Below are 15,076 nucleotides of genomic sequence, written 5' to 3' on the forward strand. Positions count from 1 at the left end.
GAACTTCTGGATCTGAACTTGAGAGCCAAGGTTAGGCCTTGCTGGAAATGATGCCCGAGATGTCCAGTTGCCCAGCTCTGCTGCACTGATAACAGTGTGTAAAGCCTTGTTGGTGGGCTGTGGGATAACCCTTACCAAGGCCTTTGTGTTCAATGGTGGGGGTGGGATTTACAAATTGCTCATGAAAAAACATAAATAAAATACACTTATTGTGTTTAGATTATGTTTGTTTTGATAGAAAATCAAAACAAACATAATCTAAACATAATCAAAACTGGGACTCTGTCATGTAACCTTGAACATTTATGGCTTTTGTCACTATCTTATGTAGATTTCAAGTCCTTTGAGTATAGACTGAGGAGTAAGGTGAAGGAGACTAATACTACATGGCTCCACTGCGTGATCTCCAAATTTAGTGAACTAAAAGCAGTCACAGGTAGAGTGTATTTGGACTATACCTTCATTACAAGCTTATGGAGAAAATTTTCCTAACACCTACCAGGGGCCAGTGAGTGAACAGTCCAGTTCAGTTCTAAATGTATCCTAGAAAACTTGTACCTTTGTTTGTGTCACTCTTGACAATAGTGCTTTAAATATGGGGAAACTGGTGAGGGGAAAACCCAGGGTCACTTATAGGAGAAGAGGACACTGTGTCCCAAGTCTCAGTCAATTCCTAGCCACTCATTACACCTCAGCTCAGGTAAAACCATGGGGTAAATGTGAGTGGAAAAGAGAGCTCAGAATATATCCTTCCTTTCACCATTGATGTAAGTTTTAAAAGTCCCAGACAGAGCAATTGTTATTTATGATGTAAACACCACCAGGAAGGAAAATAAAACTACTCTGGAAATTACACTCCTCCAGATCCTCATAATAACACAATCTGGAGATGCACGTAAAGAAAAGGAACCTAAGTGCTGCTACATTTTATTTCTTGTTTTGAAAATGAGAAACAATTCTGGGAGATATTCATCTTACACTGGTAGACTTCTCTCTGTGTAAAATTATACATGATTTTTTAAATGCTGGGATGTGACAAAGTGAATAGGGAAATTCCAGTCATTTTTCAAGCAAGTGATCAGAGAAGCATAATATAGGCTCCAGAATGAAGAAACAGGTTTTAAATTCTGTCAGAGCTTTGTAGGTACACATAGGAGTTGCATTCATGCAGAGAAACCCACCCATGTGTGGAAGTTTATTTCCCTTCCTGATCCCCCTTCCCCGAATGCCCCCTCCCCCTCCATTCTCTTCCTGTAACCAACTAGAATTCCTTTTGCTCCTCAATTTTCTTATATTTCATTGGTTCTCTATGTTATCCTATCCTCCCACCCCCTTTTTCCTGTAGAAGTGGTTTTTATATGAAGAACCCCCCAGTCCTGAACATGTCCCAGGACAGGAAAACCATCACAGTGTCCATGCAAGATCCTGGATCTGTCAGAGGTTACTCCCATGGGAACAGCTCTTTGGGGAAACCCACCATCTTCTCCTGGTAAACTTTATCAAAGGCTTCAGCTTGGGCCACTGTGAAGTGATTCTTCCAGTCCCCACAGATGCCTGGAAAACATGAAGTAGACACAGATCAGATCTAGGGATAGGTCTTCAGACGGCTACCTCCTCCCTGCTCTCTGTAGACAGCAGAGTGACCCCTGGGTCATTGGTGAGGCCTCCTCCTGCCTGGCCACCATGTGCATTTCCCCTTCTCCCTGTCTGGAAAGTGTGTCCTGACTGCCCTGCTCTCCCAAACCATCCTGCACAGAATCCACAGGCAGCGATCCTGTCAATAAATCAGAACATCTGGACTGGAACTAAGTCTGACCACTTGCTTTTTGAGCCCTTTGGCCCAAGCTAACAAAATTTGTGACCTGGGTGATGAGAGCAGGTCACACCTAGTCTCTCTGCTTTGGCTAATCCTTGCGATCTCTTGTTCTCTACAACAAAACCATGTTGACCCCATGCCAAATCCAGTGGTGCCAGTCCCTGTGGCTCAGTCTCCCAGGAAATCCAGTCTCCTTTAGCCAAGTTTCCTGGTGCTTTGAGGTCTAGGTGTAGGGTCCTTGTTGGTTGGGACTCCATCCCTGGGACTGTCCATTTGCTCTCTCGGCTCCATGACACAATCTTCTGATTGAGCTTCAGACATGCCAGGCTGCCCCCTCCTCAGGGTGTTTACCTTTCCTGCTCCTTACCCCAGAGTGCTGTCCTAGCAGACACCTCCACCTCTGTCCATTGGCCTCACTCATATGTTTACTCCAGTGCAGTGACTCAGTGGGGCTCTCAGCTCAGAATCCTACATCTCCACCCTTGTTCATGGCAATGATCAAACATGAGATTTTCTGTGTACTTCCTTTTTGAATGTGTATAAGGTATGCATTTCTAACATATTAAGGTATGAAATCATTTTCACAAATTGCCTAAGAATTTACTGCTTAAAGGCATTACACCATATATGCTCAAAAAATATTTTTTGAAAGTACTGATAAAGAATGAGGAATAGAGTAGCATAATACCCTGTTTCACAGTCAAGTATTTTAAAAAGTCCCTGGAGGGGTTACCCAGTGACTGAGTAGTGGTGATGGAATAGGTGATAAGCTATGAACAGGATTCTTAGCTTTACTTATGTGATTAGAGCATTATTTGTCATATAAATTGATTTTCACATAGCAGACCAATCTAATTAAGTAATAAAATCATAACCCTAAGTAACCCAATGTATGATAGGCATGTAAAGAGTACAAGCAGATGAATATAAAGTAGCAGCCTATGTCATAGGTCATGGCTGTCCTAATACCACACACGACCTCTATTTTCATAGTTATCTTCATTAGTGGAATAATCTTTACTGATTTCTTCTGCTCAGCCTGGGCTTCTCCCCAAGTCCCTTCCCCATCTCTGTTTTATGGATCTCTGTTCCAGGCTCACTAGGTGGCAGGAATACTGACCTCCTGAATATCCCTTCAAGCATTTATTATATTGATTCCATGGCTCACAATTTCAGATCCATGTGAACTGGAGGAACTTTGCAAAACAGGTCCTGCCACTACTTGGAACAGACATTTTCAATAGGCCTGAACCACAGGGTGGGGACATGATTCATCTTTCCTCACAGGAAGGAGGCCTTACAATGTCTCATAGCTAATGCCCTCCTCTCTACTCTCTCCAATCGTGTCTTTCTTTGTGTCTCTCTCTCTTTAGGGCATTGCTCTGTGGCAAGTCACCAGTGGAGTGGCCCAGACACCACCATCTCCAGAAGCCCCTCCTCCCCAAGACTGAGTCAGCCTTCTCCAGGTACCTGCAGCCCACCCCAGTCCCATGAACACAGCTTTCCTGAAGGAAACGAGAGGCTCTGGGCCATGAAGGATTCAAGTTGAAATGTCCCAACACCTGCATTCTTAGTGCCAGGGGTAAACACAAGATGCCCACGTAGTCTGACCCATTCTGAATCCAGGGCATTTACCTTTTCTTGTAATTAAGAAAGGCCTCGTAAATAAAGTCTGCTGTACCATTTCAAAGTTGGACATCTTGTTTTGTTTCATGACTTGGAAGGAGCTGTTCTTGAGGACTGAGTCCAGTTCTTCTGGACTCAACTTCTTTCCCAGGAACTGACAGATCCTCTCTATGGTGCTTCTTGGGTCCTACATGTGAACATGAAGAGGGAAGCTATGAGCGGGCAGGAGAGCAGGACCTGGAGGATGGGAAGGGGTGTTAGGAGCGATGTGGGGAGGAAGAGGAGGGGAATGACATCAGGATGGGAGAAGCCTGCTGGGGACGCCAGAGGAGGGAGACAGAGACAGGGCCAGCAGAGGGCGTGAGGTATGAGGTGACCTGAAGATCACAGGGGCTTCCCAGGAGGCTGAGTCAGGACACCCCAAAGGCAGGGGCTGGGGTTTCCAAGGAGACGCCTGAGATTTCAAACTAAGGCAGGGAGACAAAGTCCCCAAAGGCTAATCCTCACCCCAAGTGACCCTGCGTCCCTTGACTGACACTTAATAACACACAGGGCTTTACAATATCTCCTTAACTTGATCCCATGGTTATCGATGGGTTTTCATAGGAGATCACAGCAAGGGAACAGGTCATTATGAGAAGAGAGGATTTCCTTGGGGACCTAGACCTCCTGTCAGTACCATAGTCCTTTATTATAGTGATGTTTTCAGGAGCCCCAGTCACTGAGGGACAAGAAGACCCCACTGTGGCAATGATGTAAGAACATGTTGTTGGTTGGAGAGGAGAATCACAGGGAGTGTGCAGCTTGCTGCTGAGGTGGCTGAAGGTGGCACCAAGGCTCCTCCCTGAAGACTGACCTCATGCTGAGGACACAGCAGAACAGGAAGCAGCTGCAGGAAGGTGACCAGGGTCCCTTCTCCAGGGGAAACAGATGCCTGAGCCTGTGCCACCTTCTCTGTCCCCTAGACACACCTCAGGAGAAGTGTTTTCTAAGCTCTGCTCACTCCTTTACATTTTGTTCATTTTTGACCACTTCTGAAAATGCTTCTAAATATTTTAAAGCTTTCTGTTCCGTCTGGACCTGTGAGCCTCCCTCAGAGCCCTGTGCATCTCTGTGCTGATCATGGGCAGTTTTCTCTGCACCAGAAGAAAAATAGCGTTAGTCTAAGTACCTGCTCAAAGTGTGACAATCCAGTCAGTGTAGGTGGCACATCTGCAAACTCAGATGACAGTATTTATTTTCTATTTTGAAATATATACTTAGTTACTGTTCCCAGCTGTACCCTGCACCCACCACCAGGGCTGAGCTCATCCCTAGGCCCTGCCTGTTACTCCAGCCCCTGACCCCTCACAATAGTCACCCAAAGTGGCACCTCACATTCATGTCACTTTGTCAGTCAAGGGGGAAGCCAGAAAGGTGGACCTAGCTCTGGGATTAGTGCTTTCTGCCCCACCCCTTCTGATAGCTAGGTTTCTGGGAACAGAGGGGGTCCTGCAGGCAGAGACCCTGGCAGCCCTAGTGGGTGGCATAAGTCCTGGCACTTGGTCGAGGAGTCTGGTGGTGCCTGCCTGTTTCCCAGATACTCGGGAGGCTGAGGCAGGAGGATCAAGAGTTTGTGGGAGGGCCCTTCATATATTTCAGGATGCAGTACTTTGGAAGATATGAAGGAAGAGCTTGGGCTTGGGGAGGGTCTCACAGAAGCAGGGAAGTGGAGGGCAAAGGCTCATCTCCTCTCAGTGACCTCCACAGCCTATGCTTTGACAGGGAACGTGAAGGGGAGACACATAAGACCAGGGACTTCGGGGAGAGTGAGGATGTTGGGGTGCTGTAGGCGCCAACTATGAGAGGGGGCTCACCTTCTGCAGCTCTTCATAACTCAGCAGCAGGACGTTCTCCCTGTGTCTCATGGACATCCAGCCACGAATGTGCTCAAACCATGATCCATAGAGCACTGTGGGGCAGGCACAGGGGTGCAGGTTACACACTGCCAAAACAGGGCTGCAGCATCCATATCACTCTAGACACACTGACAGCTTGATTCACATATTATTGATCAATGCTGCTCAAACTAGGTAATGAAATAGAGAGGGGGATCTTTCCTGAATTCATTCTATGAAACTAGTCACATACTGATACCCAACTGGGAAACACAGATCAAGTAAGAAAACAATAAAACAATATATCTGCTGAACACAGATACAGAACAGCTTATTAAAATTTAAGTCAATCCTCTTCAGCATTAAGATTATACTCAGGACCTGATGTGTTCACACTTTAAGACTGTACATCACGAGATGTTGATTTCAATCCAAGGATGTAAGATTGGGTGACATAGGGAAATCCATAAATGTTCACCACATCAATAGAGTTTACCTTGACAGAGGAACTTGGCTGAGCATCATGAGGGCTGTATGTGACAAACCCCAAGCCAACATCATGCTAATCAAGGAAAATCTGGATGCATCTCTCCTAACATCAGGAACAAGGCAAGGATGTCCACTTTCACCACTGCTTTTCAATAGAGCTCTAGAGACTCGAGCCAGAGATGTTGGCAGAGAAGGGAATCAAAACCTCACCAGTGGGAAAGAAAGAAACTGTGTTATCTCTGTTTGCAGGTGATAGGAGGCTCTGCTGTGAACACACAAGAATGTTTCCCCCAAAACTCCTAGAACTGATCATTGAGGAAAATAGCAACATACAAAATCAACATGCAAAAAACAAACACTTTTCTTCATCACAAGAATGGATCTGCTGAGGAAGAATTCAAGAATGCAATTCCTTTCACAAAGGTTTCAACAAATACCCAGGTAGAGGAATGTGATGGTGGAAACCTGTATCCCAGATACTTAGGAGGCTGAGGCAGGAGGATCAAGAGTTCAAAGCCAGCCTCAGCAACTTAGGGAGGCCCTCTCTCTAGATAAATTATGAAAAGGGGTTGGGGATGTGGCTCAGTCATAGAGCACTTGACTAGCACCTGCAGAGCCCCAGGTCTAATCCCCAGTGCCATAGAATAATAATAATAATGCTTTATCATGTTTTAAAGTCTATTCATTCTCAAGTCATACTGAAGAGGTATAGTAACAAAAAAGTGTGCTAATATCAAAACATTCCCTTAGATCAGTAGATTAGAAAAGAAGACTCAGAGACAGACCCACACAGATGGAGTTACATGATTCTTAAGAAAGGCAGAAAAAGCAAATGTTGGAGAAAACAAAGCCTATTTAATAAATGGTGCTTGGAAAACTGAATATCTACAGGTAGAAGAATGAAGCTAAATTCTGCAGAAAAATCAACTCCGAGTGGATAAAAACACAGGAATTAGTCCATAAACACTGTAAGTACTATTGGAAATCATAGTGCCTATCCTCTGACCTGTAGGTCAAGCCTTACTTCTATAAGACTCCTAGTATTCAGGAAAGAAAACCAAGAGTTGATAAATGGAAAGGCTCAAGTTGAAAAGCTTCCACACAATGAGAAGATGACACAGAGAGAGGGGTCTCACAGAAGGAAGCAAAACTTTTCCAGCTAATTTTCTGACTAAAGATTAACATCCAGAACATAAAAAGAACTCAAAAATAATGTTATTATTATTATTATTATTATTTATTTCTTATACTTAGTTATACATATACTAGAATGCATTTTGATTCATTGTACACAAACGGAACACAACTTTTTATTTCTCTGGTGTGCATCATGTAGAGTCCCATCATATCTGCACTCCCACATGGACTTAGGGTGATGATGTCCATCTCATTCCACCGTCTTTCCTGCTCCCATGTCTCTTCCTCCGCTTTGCCCAATCAAACTTCCTCTATTCTTCCCTTGACCACCCCTTTTGGTTCAGGGTCCACTTGTCACAGCGAACATTTGGCCTTTCTTTTTTTAGGATTGGCTTTCTTTGCATAGCATGATATTCTAAACCTCCATCCATTTACCTGCAAATGTGATGATTTTATTCTCTCTTAATGCTGAGTAATAGTCCATTGTGTATAAGTGCCACAGCTTTTTATCCATTCATCTATTGAAAAGCATCTAGATTGCTTCCAAGTTTAGCTATTGTGAATTCAGCTGGTATAAATATTGACGTGGCTGTGTCACTATAGTCTGCTGATTTTAAGTCCTTTGGCTACAGACCAAGGAGTGTAATAGCTGGGTCTAATGTGGTTCCATTCCAAGTTTTCTAAGGAATCTCCATACTGCTTTCCAGAGTGGTTGCACCAATTTGCAGTGCTACCACCAATGTATGAGTGTGCCTTTTCCCCTTACCACATCCTACCACACTTCTTGTTGCTTGTATTTTTGAAAATTGCCATTATGACTGGAGTGAGATGAAATCTTAGAGTAGTTTTGATTTGCATTTCTCTACTTACTGGAGATGTTGAACATTTTTTCATGTATTTGTTGATTGATTTTATATCTTCTTCAGAGAAGCGCCTGTTTACTTCCTTAGCCCATTTATTCATTGGGATAAGTTCAAAAATCTTAACACCAAAAACCAAATAAGCAAACCAACAGATGGGCAAATCATAATAATTTCTCAAAAGAAGAAATACAATGGCCAACGATATTATGAAAAAAAATTCAATGTCTTTAACAACCAGAGAAAAACAAATAGAAACTACATGGAGATCCTGTCTCACTCCAGTTACAATGGCGATCATCAAGAACACAAATAGTAATAAACACTGGTAGGGATTGAGTGAAAAGGAGCACTTACACACTATTGGGATTGGAGACTAGTACAACACCATGGAAATCAGTCTGAAGTTTCCTCAAAAGACTAGGAATGGAGCCAGCATGTGCCCTAATCATAGAGCTCCTTGGATCCATCAAAACAAAGTCAGCACATTATAGCAACACATGCCCCCAGGTGGAGAGCAGTTCAACTCCCCGCAGCTGAGCTCTGGGACAGCCTTGGTGTCCACTGATGAATGGATACAGAGAATGTGGTTCATACACATAATGGATATCACTCAGTCATAAAGAAGAACTAAATTATGTCACTTTGAGGAAAATGGATGGAACTGGAGACCAGCATGCTGATTGAAACAAGCCAGACTCACAGAATCAAGGGTTGTCTGCTTTCTCTCATATGTGGAAAATACACAGAAGAAGAATAAAAAAGATATACTAAAAAACAAGAGAAAGACCAGCAGAATAGAGGACACAGACCTATATGTGAAGAACACTCACCATTTCCTTGCATCCACCATTGAAAATACTGTTCCAGTGACTCTGGTTGCTTACATAGTTTCATCATAGACTGATGATAATAACCTGACACAAGAACATCTTTGGGATTTCTCATGATATATATCACCTTAAATTAGGGAAAATGAGAAAATGAAAAATCAGTCTCAGTCAGTCATTTCCCACCTTGATCTTGATCTTTCCCTGGGCAGTTCTTCCCTAATCTTTATTAAACCTGTGGGTTCCTTTAATAAATTAGTTATAGCGTTCATTCACCAAATACACATTTTAAATTTCCTATTACATGGTCATATGCCAGGAATAGAGGAGGAAGACCTTGGCTCTTCTTTCTGGGATATTTGTCTACTCTTCCTGGGAAGCTGCTGGAAAGTGTTAAATGGTAAGTGGTGAGGGGTGTGTGTGCTTTCCCACAATGATCACTAACAGCACACTGGATTAATAAATTATGGAATATTCAGATTCATAGCACATACAGCATTCTCACACTCAAGACCATCGACAAGTCTCACATGAATGACGTCCAGACAGCATGCATGCATTATAGAAAATTCAGGAATAAGCAAAAGTAATCTGTGGCTGTAAGTCTAGGGAGTATTGCCCTCAGGTGGTGGGCACTGGTGGTAGACGGGTACTGGTGACACATTCTGGATTATAGGAAGGTTGTACATCTGGCACTGACCTTGGCTTTGGAAGCAAATAAAGACTTGGGGAAGAGATGGAAAGGGAGGTGAGAGGACATGATTCGTGGGCCTTCTCTCTCATTTAAACGTTTGTAACCCCCCTCTGTCTCTATCCAGGGTGAGCGTTCCCAGGTGGGCACAGATCGAATCCACTTGGTATCACCATGGGAGTGAATCAGGGAGAGAATTTCAATCATCCAGTTGGTTCCTAGAAGGAAGAAAAATTGACAGTCACTCACTTCATCCTGGCTTGTGAACAAAACTTATGATAAAATACATAACATGCACTTTACCATCTGCCCATTTTAAGCATGCCATGGGGTGGTGCTGAGCAGTGTTCAGCATGTTCCTGCTGTTGCTCAGCCGATGTCCAGAAGCTTTTTGTCTTAAAAAACTGAAACTCTCTGCTCCTTAACAACATTTTCCTACTAATTCCATCTTTGAGGCCCTGGAACCCACCATGGGGCTCTGTTTCTGTGAACTTGACTACACTTTGCCCCATGGATTCCTATACTATTTGTCCTTTTGTGCTTATCAGACTGCACTTAGCATGAGGCCCAGTATTGACTATATTGTAGAAGGAGGCAGCCTGTCGTCCTGGTTAAGGCTGAATCTTACTCCATTGTATCAACTCCCCACGTTTTGTTTACGCATTAAACTACCAGTGGATTTTTGGATGCTTCCAGCCCTTGGCTCTTGGCTGAGAGCCTTCTAATATGTCCCAACCTCCCTTGACTTTCCAACCTCATGTCCCTTCAAAGGCCATTGGCCCCAATCCTCGCCCAGTTTGCAGTGCTCCTGCCCCCAGCCCCTCTCCTGTAGGTGCATGACACCTGTCCTTTCAGTCCCTTGAATTTTCCAGGCTCTTTCTGATTCCCAGGCTCTGTCCATGCTGCCCCTCCTGCTCTACAGTATCCCTCCAACACATGACCTCCATTCCAACTTTTCATTCCTGTTGAGCTGGTATTTCACCAGTAGATCTTCACAGGTCACCCTCTTCCACCCCCTTCTCCTGTGCCACCACACAAATGCCCAAATCTGCTTACGATTCACTCCTATATCTCCCTCTCAAACCTCAGATGACCCCTTCTGACAACTTATGTCACTCTGTCCTAGTCTGGATGCAAGAGGCCTGGGGCACTGTCCCTTATCCCCAAAGCAGGGCTCACTGGCATGGAGAGGTCAGGCCCTCCATCTGCTGAGTAAGGGAGGAATGCAGCCACCGCATTTCCCATTGATGGTCCCTGTCCTGTTTCCTTACCTGATTTGGGGTAGGTCACCAATACTGTGTCTTCATCCTTTATCACAAACTGAGCACATGCTTCTTTCAAAACTTCATAGCTATAACCAAGCACAGAGAAAGGTATCCCTTCAAACCACAAGTAGCCGTCTGTCATGGTGATGAGCTCTCTGTGCCAGGTGCAGGGGTTCCTGCTGTAGCCACCACTGGATGTTGGGGGATGTACTGGGAGAATGGACTTTGAAGTAAAGTCAAAAGAATCATTAACTTTTCTGGTTGTCAAATTAACTGAGTGATAAACCAAAATTGTGACTGGTGATCAAAGTTTCTTTGCATTGAACAATTTTGGACTCATTCAGGGAACGACAGGATCAAGATCTGAGCATGAGTTCATGGCCAGGACCGCATAGCAAATGCTGCAAAATAACCCCACTGAGGAATCCATGGGACCTGAAGAAAGTGATTTTTTTTTGTTTATTTGTGTTTTGAAGAGATTTCCAAAGAGAAATTTCACATGAAATCAATAGATACAGTGTAAAAATAATAGCTGGAAGTATTTTTTGGATTGTGGCCTAAAGAATCTAAAGGACAAGAGCCTGCTCAGAGTCAGCAGACAGAGCAGTGGAGTATCACTCCACTCCAGGGTCCACTCCTCCCTTTCCTCCTGATTAACATGTGGGAGTGGGTTGCATGGTGTCAGGATTTAGGGACTGAGATGAGAGAATCTTCATATCTACCACATCAAAGATCCATGGAAGCTCTGTTTCTTACTTGGTCGAGAACTGTCCGTGCCCAAGGGACTCAGGGACCAACAGCTCCACATGTTCAAGCAACACGCCCATCCATTGGGCCCATACACTCTACCCACATTGACAGCTTGATTCATGTATCATTGATAAATGCTGCTCAAACTAGGTAGTGAAATAGGGAGGGGGATCTTTCCTGAATTCATTTTATGAAACCAGTCGCATACTGATACTCAACTGGGAAACACAGATCAAGTAAGAAAACAATAAAACAATATATCTGCTGAACACAGATACAGAACAGCTTATTAAAATTTAAGTCAATCCTCTTCAGCATTAAGATTATACTCAGGACCTGATGTGTTCACACTTTAAGACTGTACATCACGAGATGCTGATTTCAATCCAAGGATGTAAGATTGGGTGACATAGGGAAATCCATAAATGTTCACCACATCAATAGAGTTTACCTTGACAGAGGAACTTGGCTGAGCATCATGAGGGCTGTATGTGACAAACCCCAAGCCAACATCATGCTAATCGGGGAAAAACGGGAAGCATCTCTCCTAACATCAGGAACAAGGCAAGAATGTCCACTTTCACCACTGCCTTTCAATAGAGCTCTAGAGACTCGAGCCAGAGATGTTGGCAAAGATGAGAATCACAACCTCACCAGTGGGAAAGAAAGAAGCTGCATGGTCACTGTTTGCAGGTGATAGGAGGCTCTGCTGTGAACACCCAAGACCATTCCCCCAAAACTCCTAGAACTGATCATTGAGGAAAATAGCCACATACAAAATCAACATGAAAAAAACAAGCATTTTTCTTCATCACAACAATGAATCTGCTGAGGAAGAATTCACGAATACAATTCCTTTCACAAAGATTTCTACAAATCCCCAGGTAGAGGAATGTGATGGTCCAAACCTGTATCCCAGATACTCAGGAGGCTGAAGCAGACGGATTGAGAGTTCAAAGCCAGCCTCAGCAACTTAGGGAGGCCCTCTCTCAAGATAAAGTATGAAAAGGGGCTGGGGATGTGGCTCAGTCGTAGAGCACTTGACTAGCAACTGCAGAGCCCTGGGTCTAAACCCCACTTCCTAATAATAATAATAATAATAATACTGCTGAAGCTATGATGTTTTAAAATAAATCCAGTCTTAAATCATACTGAAGAGGTATAGTAACAAAAAAGTGCGCTAATATCAAAACATTCACTGAGAGATCAGTGGATTAGAAGAGAAGACTCAGAGACAGATCCACACAGATGGAGTCAAATGATCCTCAAGAAAGGCAACAAAAGCAAATGTTTGAGAAAACAAAGTCAATTTAATAAATTGTGCTTGGAAAACAGAATAAATATGGTTTGAAGAATGAAGGTAGATCCAAAAAAAATTCACTCCAAGTGGCTCAAAAAAAAAAAAAAAAGAATTCGACCATAAACACTGTAACTACTAGTGGAAATCATAGTGCCTATCCTCTGACCTGTAGGTGCAAGCATTACTTCTATAAGACTCCTAGTGTTCAGGAAAAAAAAAAAACAAGAATTGATAAATGGAGAGGCTCAAGTTGAAAAGCTTCCACAATGCAGGACCAATGTGTTTCTGCAACCTGTATACTCAGAAAAATGAGAAGCCATATCCCATCTGATGTAAATGTATGACATATCAGATTATTGTACTGTCATGATTTTTTTTAAAAAAAGATTCCATACAGCAAAGGAGACAAGACAGAGAGAGAGGGCTCACAAAAGGGAGCAAAACCTTTTCCAGCTAATTTTCAGAGAAAAGATTTACATCCAGAACTGAAAAAGAACTCAAAAATAAGTTTGTTATTATTATTTCTTTCTTCTAATTAGTTATACATACAGCAGAATGCATTTTGATTCATTGTACACAAACGGAACACAACTTTTCATTTCCCTGGTTTTCATGATGTGGAGTCCCACCATATCTGCACTCACACATGGACCTAGGGTAATGATGTCCATCTCATTCCACCGTCTTTCCTGCCCCCATGTCTCCTCCCCAACTTTGCCCAATCAAAGTTCCTCTCTTCTTCCCTTGACCACTGCCCTTGTCCCTTTTGGTTCAGCGTCTACTTACCAGAGAGAACATTTGGACTTTGCTTTTTAGGATTGGCTTTCTTTGCATAGCATGATATTCTAAACCTCCATCCATTTACCTGCAAATGCTATGATCTTATTCTCTCTTAATGCTGAGTAATAGTCCATTGTGTATAAGTGCCACAGCTTCTTTATCCATTCATCTATTGAAGGGCATCTAGGTTGCTTCCATGTTTAGCTATTGTGAATTGAGCTGGTATACATACTGAAGTGGCTGTGTCACTATTGTCTGCTGATTTTAAGTCCTTTGGGTAAAGACCAAGGAGTGGGATAGCTGGGTCAAATGTGGTTCCATTCCAAGTTTTCTAAGGAATCTCCATACTGCTTTCCAGAGTGGTTGCACCAATTTGCAGTCCTACCAGCAATGTAGGAGTGTGCCTTTTCCCCTTAACATCCTTACCACACTTCTTGTTGCTTGTATTTTTGAAAATTGCCACTATGACTGAAGTGAGATGAAATCTTCTTAGATTTAATTTGCATTTCTCTGTTACTGGAGATGTTGAACATTTTTTTCATGTATGTGTTGATTGATTGTGTATCTTCTTCTGACAAGTACTTCTTCAGTTTCTTAGCCCATTTATTGATTGGGATAAGACTAGAAATCTTAACACCAAAAACCAAATAACCAAATCAACAGATGGGAAATCACAATCATTTCTCAAAAGAAGAAATATAATGGACAACAATTTTATGAAAAAAATTTCAACATCTTTAACAACCAGAGAAAAGCAAATAGAAACTACACGGAGATCCTGTCTCACTCCAGTTACAATGGCAATCAGTAAGAACACAAATAGGAATTACCACTGGTAAGGATTGAGTGCAAAGGAGCACTTACACACTGTTGGGATTGGAGACTAGTTCAACACCATGGAAATCAGTCTGAAGTTTCGTCAAAAGACTAGGAATGGAGCCAGCATGTGCCCTAATCATAGAGCTCCTTGGATCCATCAAAACAAAGTCAGCACATTATAGCAACACATGCCCCCCAGGTGGACAGCAGTTCAACTCCCAGCAGCTGAGCTCTGGGACAGCCTTGGTGTCCACTGATGAATGGATACAGAGAATGTGGTTCATACACAATGAATTTTACTCAGTTGTAAAGAAGAACTAAATTATGTCATTTGTAGGAAAATGGATGGAACTGGAGACCAGCATGCTGATTGAAACAAGCCAGACTCACTGAGTCAAGGGTTGTTCTCTTTCTCTAATATGTGGAAAATATGCAGAAGAACAATAAAATAGGTATACCACAAAATAGGAAAAAGACCAGCAGAGTAGAGGACATAGAACTATATGTGAAGAACACTCACCATTTCCTTGCATGAACCATTGAAAATACTGTTCCAGTGACTCTGGTTGCTTACATAGTTTTGCCACAGTCCAGTGATAATAACCTGACACAAGAACATCTTTGGGATTTCTCATGATATATATCACCTTAAATTAGGGAAAATGAGAAAATGAAAAATCAGTCTCAGTCAGTCATTTCCCACCTTGATCTTGATTTTTCTCTTGGAAGTTCTTCCTTAACCTTTATTAAACATGTTGGGTTCCTTTAATAAATTAGTTACAGCATTCATTCACCAAATATACAAATTATTATTATTATTATTATTCTAATTTACA

The 15,076-nt window shown here is 42.7% G+C and overlaps 1 protein-coding gene across 3 annotated transcripts; it reads right to left on the bottom strand.

Moving 5' to 3' along the window:
• Positions 1-966: 966 nt before the first annotated feature.
• On the bottom strand, positions 967-14,796 carry LOC113177890 (sulfotransferase 2A1-like). Of its 3 annotated transcripts, XM_077793226.1 has the most exons (7): positions 14,761-14,796; positions 10,598-10,677; positions 9,336-9,544; positions 8,639-8,765; positions 5,299-5,393; positions 3,452-3,629; positions 967-1,554 (listed from the first exon to the last, which is right to left on the bottom strand). In XM_077793226.1, exons 1-7 carry the CDS (start codon positions 14,778-14,780, stop codon positions 1,442-1,444), a joined length of 822 nt encoding a protein of 273 aa, XP_077649352.1. In that variant the 5' UTR covers positions 14,781-14,796; the 3' UTR covers positions 967-1,441. The 3 variants fall into 3 exon arrangements, with proteins under 3 accessions (XP_077649352.1, XP_077649353.1, XP_077649351.1); XM_077793227.1 differs by lacking the exon at positions 14,761-14,796 and having other exon boundaries at positions 3,498-3,629; positions 10,598-10,756; XM_077793225.1 differs by lacking the exon at positions 14,761-14,796 and having other exon boundaries at positions 10,598-10,756.
• Between the last annotated feature and the right edge of the window lie 280 nt (positions 14,797-15,076).

The sequence above is a fragment of the Urocitellus parryii genome, chromosome 15, assembly GCF_045843805.1.
Source record: "Urocitellus parryii isolate mUroPar1 chromosome 15, mUroPar1.hap1, whole genome shotgun sequence".
NCBI classification, from domain to species: domain Eukaryota; kingdom Metazoa; phylum Chordata; class Mammalia; order Rodentia; family Sciuridae; genus Urocitellus; species Urocitellus parryii.